Here is a 7,907-nt window from a genome sequence, read left to right on the forward strand (position 1 = left end):
CACAAAACGGTACTACATGGAACAGATATATGAATATTTAAACAATACGAATGAGCTTACACGGCCTGAACGTTTGAAACACACCCGTTTCGTCTTGATATCAGATGAGAAGGTTATGGTGAAAACGTCAAACGTGTTTATAGGATCCTCAAAAGAGCAGGCTATTCCCCCCTATCTATTTCAAGCTCCTAAGGTATTCCGAAAATATTTTGATCTGTTTGAAAAAATTGGGGCTAAAGAATCGGTATCATATATCCATTATGTTTCTGTTTTAAACGCAGTAAATTCTGATTTCGAAGGAGATTTGCCTAAAACAACGTTATATCTTGTTTCAAAAGCGGTTGAGAAATTGTTTGAGCAACTCCTGATATACACAGCGCAGTCATCAGACAGTGTCGACAGTAACATCAACTTATTTTTACCGAATTCAGAACAAGTTATGTCACCTTCTGCCAGTTTGACAATAGATGATAATTATGATTTTAGAACTAAACTGAATGGAAAATTGGCCATAAATTACTTTGTGGGTTTCAGGCAATTAAATGGATATTATGAAGTTCAGTGATCCAGTGAAACCGTTTCTATCGTTGCCTTGTCAAATACGACCTGAGATTCTTTCCGAAGTAGTGTCCGAAATAGTAATTACGAATGAAATGGAAATTGTCGAAAGCAGCGTTGAAGCAGACGATTGGGAACACTTTTTACATTCGACAGAGTTTGTTGAAGGTATCATTCGTTTACTTCGGCATCAGTCTGAAAAAAAACTGCGACGAATTATATTACCGAAGAAGAGGAAAATGAAATCATGCAAAAACTGTCAAATGTAATGGTTTCGCAAGTGAATGGGTTAAAAACCAAACTTGCATACAAGGGTGAAATAATTCAAGGTACTGATACAAAAAAAACTTGTTTTGTTTCCAAAATGACAAACAATGAGGACCGTACTGACTGCGAATATTATCAGTTTTATTTCCAAACAAATATAACAAGTAGAAGCATGTTAAGCATGTCCTTGTAGCGGAAGAAAATGGACTTATAGAGCTGGTTGATCTATGTACGTTGGGGAAGTTCTCAAAAAGATGTAGTCACATAATGAGCTATTTGCTAGATTTCAGAGACAAACCACATGAGATATCTTTAGAACTGGACCGACGTAAAATTGCCGCATACAATTTGCCACTTTCATATCAAGGATCAGTCTTTCCAAATCCGGGCACGTATGTAGAAGACAGATTCTTGCCCTTTCTGGTTCAAGGGATTATTCCATTTAAAAAGCACGAATACATGTTTGCTGCACTTGAAATCGAATTTGATGACGACGGTGAAGATCCAGAAAATGGAATTGTAACTTATATATACGTGCATATTTTAAGTGAAATAGCAAGTTCCAATGGTTCAATACATCTTGGCATTCGATATATCGTTAATGTGGGAGATCGATACGAAGAGACTGTCGAAGTTCCAATTTATCGACTTTATAGATTTTTGCCGCAAACCCAAGAGAGTTCGCAAGATGTAGTTGTGTTTGACTCTGAGCCAGTCGGGGCAATAGCTTTTGACGAAAATTGCCGTCGTATAAGAGAGATGTTAACAGAAGCATTCCAACTTAGCGATCAAGCACGGAAAATCGTCATTCGACGTCTAATTAAAAAGTGGCACCCTGACAAAAATATCGGAAATGAAAGCTATTGTACGCGAATATATAATTACTTAAGAGAACTTATTTTACGACTTGAGAGGGGCGAAAGTATTAACGAGGAAATAGTGAATGCTACCACTGGAATGTCAGCCCCAGATATGTCAGGCTCGAGTTATAAGACAACAACAGAGAGAGCATATCAAACAGGGGGAACATACGCTCGTGGATACAGAGCAAACATTGACGAATACAATAGGTCATTTCGCCAGGGCCATTATTCTCATCGATCATCCGAGAGTACTCCAAGACCTAGTGTTGGGGAGTCTAGAAGATGGCTGAGACAGGCGAAGCAAGACTACTCGGCCGCTAAAAGAGCTCTAGAATGCACGGAGCACATTCAACAAAAGAGTTACAATTGGATATGCTTTATGTGCCATCAGGCAAGTCAAAGTTTACGTAATTAGTAACATATAATTATATATTCATATCTTTATTCATTATTTAGTTATATCTTATGATGAAATGAAGTATAACGGGAATAATATAAAATAATTATGATCCTCATACGCGTATAGAAAATTAACACTGTTATAATTATTACCGGGTATGCAATGCATATAAATGCGACGGTTAAATCCTATCTAACAGTATTGTGACACATTGTACTAACGTGTTTCTTCCCATTCCCAGGCGTGTGAGAAGGCATTAAAAGCAGTCTGGTTCTCCAAAGACGCAAACTTATGCCCACAGAGAGTCCACAGTCTTACCTCTATTGTGCGTGGTCTAGATCATGCCGATCTTCAACAGGAGGTTGGTATTAATTTGTATAGCGTTAAAACACTGTCGGAAATAAGTAAAAATATTCATGTTTTGGAACATTTTTAGTAAGCAATTCTAAACTTATTTGAACAATAACTTTTTTGTATTATTCATGTAAAATTCTGCGTATAAATGTCGATTGTCTGGAAAAGTTTTAATCGGACTTGTTACTTAATGTTCACATTCATCTGGAGATGTACTTTGTCCATCCTACTTACATGTAAAAAGACATACATGTACATCAAAAATGGCGGTAATCAAAATGGTACTTTGTGCATATCTTATTTGGTTAAATAGGCAGCCTAAACAAAACAATATAAATTATATATATAATGACATGTTTGTGTTCATTCGTTTTGCAAACTAAACATATATATTTAATTATCTTGTATTTTACATGCAGCACAGTCGATGGTCAAATGAACAGTGACAGATTGAAAAATACGCAGTATTTGGCATCATAATGTCTTGAATAGTCTAGCCCTTATTTTTAGCTCACCTGACCACAACGTGCTCAAGTTTAGCTATTGTCATCGCCCTGTGTCCGTCGTAGGCGTCCGTCGTCGTCCGTCGTCAACAATTTGACTGTTAACACTCTAGAGGTCACAATTTGGGCACAATCTTAAATAAACTTGGTCAAAATGTTACTCTCAGTAAAATCTTGGACGAGTTTGATATTAGGTCATCTGGGTTTAAAAACTAGGTCACTAGGTCAAATTAAAGGAAAAGCTTGTTAACACAATAAAGGTCACATTTATGGCTGTATCTTCATGAAAGTTGGTCAGAATGTTAATATTAATAATCTCTAAGTCAAGTTTGAATCCGGGTCATGTGTGGTCAAAATCTAGATTATTAGGTCAAATCATAGGAATAGCTTGTTAGCACACTAGAGTCACATTTATGACTGTATGTTCATGAAACTTAGTCAGAATGTTTATATTGATTAGCTCTAGGCCAAGTTCGAATCTGGGCCATGTGCGGTCACCAGGTCAAATAATAGAAAAGCATGTTAACACTCTAGAGGCCACATTTATAACCATATGTTCATGGAACTTTATCAGAATGTTATTCTTGATGATCTTTTTGTAGGATGAGTTTGAAACTGGGTAATCAGAGGTCAAAAACAAGGCCACTAGGTCAAATCATAGAAAAACTTTGTAAACGCTGTAGATGTTACATTCTCTCTTTGATAACCATGGAACTATTTCAGAATGTTTGTGTTTATGAAGTCTATGTCAAGTTTGAAACTGGGTAACCTGAGTTTACAAACTAGGTCACGAAGTCAATTCATAGAAAACATTGTTAAAACACTGTTGAGGCCATAGGTCTACTTTATCTATATGAAACCAGGTCAGAATGTACTTATTACAGCAAGGTAAGGTTTGCAACTGGGCCATCCGTGATATTGAAAAAATCATCTGTGATATTTAAAAAAAAACTTGGTCACTAGGAAGGATCTTAACCCCTGTCACAATTGTCCTCGCCCTGAAAACACTTATTTCACACTTGAATTGGATCAGGTGAGCGATACAGGGCCTTCAGGGCCCTCTTGTTTAATATTTTGGCAATACATGGAACATGACTGTTAATTTGGTTTGTCGTTACCATGCCGGACAAGTCGGTTTCCTGCGGGTACTCCGGTTTCCCCAAAACACAAAGATTCGCTTTCGCGTAACACCGTGCCAACGGGAGTGATAAATGTAATGTTGCATTAACTTATTTCGCAATAGACGTAAAATGAAAATGTTTAAATTAAAATAAATATTGTTTTCAGGCAACATTGTTTGAGGGACGTCTACAGATAGAAGGTAGACAATATTTTAGACTTCGATATCCGGATTGTGTAGCTGGAAACAATATCCCTTCTGATATGTTTCATGATGACGACGCTAGATTTGCCGTGGAATCAGCAAAACGCATGTTGGATATAGTCGATGACTTTACGAATTAAGGACCCGTCATTATATCAAAACACTCAGACGACACCAGCTGTTTGCCGTCAGTGTTAAATAGTATATATATTGTGTTTATATTTTGTTATGAAATGTTCACTGCTATTAGTGAAAAACAGTTGATTATCTGTGAACGTAACCATAAACATGTAAATGGTTTGTTTGAATATAAGTAATAGTATTACCCGTTGATATGTATGTGGTAAAGCATATTTTTAATAGTGTTGTAGCTTAGGACATTAAAATATTTGTAAAATGTATTTTTATATACTATATGTAACAAGTTTTTAAGTCTTCTGTTTCCTTAGTATATATCTATATAAATATGACTCTTTACAATAATTTAGTTTGACGTTGTACATATGAAACTTTGGTATGATGTCTATACAGTATAATTGGAATGGTATTGCCCATTTTAATCGTTACAAAGTGTCGCCTTTAAAACTAGCATATAAACCATTTGTATACGCACTTTCAAACGTTTAAAATAATGTATCATTATTTTTGCTTGTTATTTCATCTTCTTTTAAAAAACCTTTTATCGCAATAAGATGTGTTTGAGTATAGCAATTAATCTCATAAAAGTATTGCCCTCCATCTATCGCGTAAGGAGAGGTTTAATTGCAAGATTATCTGTTGTAAATTTGTTCATAACTTTTTGATTTTCCTAATACATGATAGTCCTAACCCTGTTTATGATCCAAAGTAAATGTATATATTCGTTATTGTCCCTTCAGTTTCCATTGTTTTAAAAGCAACTGAATGTGCTTTTCAATTCCTGTATACATGTATTTCATAAAATTGTAGTGTTATCAATTCCTGACGTGCTATGTATATATTGATTGTTTCCTTCTTTAGTCTATGTATATAGGAGTATGGAATATATAGTTAAGTATTATTTTATGCTTGCGTAATTTATGTAGATTAGTTAATGTAGTATAAAACTCAATGAATGAAGCAATGTAGGTGTACATAGGCTTAAAGAAAAATGAGCCATTATCGCATAGTGTATGTAAGTGTGATTTTATGGAAAATAGTTAACTAGTTATTTGTATATATTCTTTTTTATAACTATATGTATGAATTTTATTAGCTGTAATGATTTCAACAATGCTATGACTCCTTTGGAGATATTTAACTTTTGTCTTTATTGAACATAAAAAGTATGTAAGAATGTTAGACTGGTTTAACTGTTGGACATAACTCCTTCCTACTTGTCGCTGATGGATTTATAAGGATACTTTATTTTTGGAGGCATTCTTTTCTCTTGAAGCCATTTTTGTTACATATTTTTCATTCTCGGTTAACTATTAAATTGTGTGCGATGATATTTCGATGTTTAAACAACATTGTGTTGGTTTACCATTGTATATTTTGCATTTTGGTATCTCATTGCTGTATTTTGTATATTCCAAAGATTGTAAATTTTGTTTTATCAGACGTCTGACTTCATAATATGATGTGTTTATTTACAATGATAGTATGTGTTATTTGCTTTTTATTCTAAAGGTAAAGCCAATATTTGGCGTGGGCCTTGTTAGTATAAAAAAATCCTGTAGTTTTTCACATAAGTATTGTGTAAATATTTTTGCTACGAAGTATGTAGTATTTGACTAATCAAAGACCTGATGTTGATTATATGCCATAAATCATAGTTTTTTATGAAAATGTAAATATTAGTTAATCGAGAAGATGTAGCCAGTATTTGGCGTAGGCCTTCACAATTATGCTTAAGCCTGTTTTTGGTAATTTATATCTTTATTATTGAAAATATTTTCAGAAGGATGTAGCCAGTATATGGCGTGAGCCTTCTGAATTATACTTTTTTATAATATAAAGATATTTCGAAGGATGAAGCCAGTATTTGGCGTGGGCCTTCTCAATTAGGCTTACACTTTTTGGGGGAATTTATAACTTTATAATGTAACAGATATTCGAGAGGATGAAGCCAGTATTTGGCGTGAGCCTAATCTCAATTATGCTAAAACCTGTTTTTGGTAATATATTACTTTATTATATAAAATATGTTCCGAAGGATGTAGCCAGTATTTGGCGTGGGCCTTCTTAATTATTCTTAAACCTACTTTGGTAATTTATATCTTTATTTTATAAAATATGTACCGAAGGATGTAGCCAGTATTTGGCGTGGGCCTTCTTAATTATGCTTAAACCTGTTTTGGTAATTTATATCTTTATCATATAAAATAGGTTCCGAAGGATGTAGCCAGTATTTGGCGTGGGCCTTCTTAATTATGCTTAAACCTGTTTTGGGTAATTCATATCTTTATTATATAAAATATGTTCCGAAGGATGTAGCCAGTATTTGGCGTGGGCCTTCTTAATTATGCTTAAACCTGTTTTGGTAATTTATATCTTTATTATATAAAATATGTTCCGAAGGATGTAGCCAGTATTTGGCGTGGGCCTTCTTAATTATGCTTAAACCTGTTTTGGTAATTTATATCTTTATAATATAAAATAGGTTCCGAAGGATGTAGCCAGTATTTGGCGTGGGCCTTCTCAATTATGCTTAAACCTGTTTTGGGTTTTTATCTTTATCATATAAAATAGGTTCCGAAGGATGTAGCCAGTATTTGGCGTTGGCCTTCTCAATTTTGCTTAAACTTTTTTTGGTAATTTATATCTTTATTATATAAAATATGTTCCGAAGGATGTAGCCAGTATTTGGCGTGGGCCTTCTTAATTATGCTTAAACCTGTTTTGGTAATTTATATCTTTATTATATAAAATAGGTTCCGAAGGATGTAGCCAGTGTTTGGCGTGGGCCTTCTTAATTATGCTTAAACCTCTTATGGTAATTTATATCTTTATTATATAAAATAGGTTCCGAAGGATGTAGCCAGTATTTGGCGTGGGCCTTCTTAAGTATGCTTAAACCTCTTATGGTAATTTATATCTTTATTATATAAAATAGGTTCCGAAGGATGTAGCCAGTATTTGGCGTGGGCCTTCTTAATTATGCTTAAACCTGTTTTGGTCATTTATATCTTTATAATATAAAAAAGGTTCCGAAGGATGTAGCCAGTATTTGGCGTGGGCCTTCTCAATTATGCCTTAACTTGTTTTGGGTAATTTATAACTTTATTATATAAAATATGTTAAATATTATAGGGATAAATCCTATGTTAAGCACTTTTTAGCGTTAAATCATTTTTTTACAGTTAGTTCCAGTTCCTTAAGATATATATTGTGAAGGATGTACCCAGTATTTGGTGTGAACCTTCAAAATTATATTTGTATATTTTTGGTATATGTCAATCATTACTTCCCGAAGTATACACCTTGTTTTTTGAGTCAGGTGGGTGTTTTCATAATTCTTTAAAAAAATGTTAATGAGTTTATTGTATTTAATTTATCCGAGGGATGAAGCCTGTATTTGGCGTGGGCCTTCTTAATTCTATTTTGACCTATATTTCGTTATTTATGTTGTATGTTGCGAAGGATGTAGCTTCGTTCAGTATGAGTCATGTGTGGGC

The 7,907-nt window shown here is 34.1% G+C and overlaps 1 protein-coding gene across 1 annotated transcript; it reads left to right on the top strand.

Moving 5' to 3' along the window:
• Window positions 1–777: 777 nt before the first annotated feature.
• LOC128242647 (sacsin-like) lies at window positions 778–4,666 on the top strand. Its single transcript, XM_052959885.1, has 3 exons — window positions 778–2,079; window positions 2,330–2,449; window positions 4,233–4,666. Exons 1-3 carry the CDS (start codon window positions 1,093–1,095, stop codon window positions 4,407–4,409), a joined length of 1,284 nt encoding a protein of 427 aa, XP_052815845.1. The 5' UTR covers window positions 778–1,092; the 3' UTR covers window positions 4,410–4,666.
• Window positions 4,667–7,907: the final 3,241 nt, after the last annotated feature.

Source organism: Mya arenaria, chromosome 8, assembly GCF_026914265.1.
Source record: "Mya arenaria isolate MELC-2E11 chromosome 8, ASM2691426v1".
Classification (NCBI taxonomy): Eukaryota; Metazoa; Mollusca; class Bivalvia; order Myida; family Myidae; genus Mya; species Mya arenaria.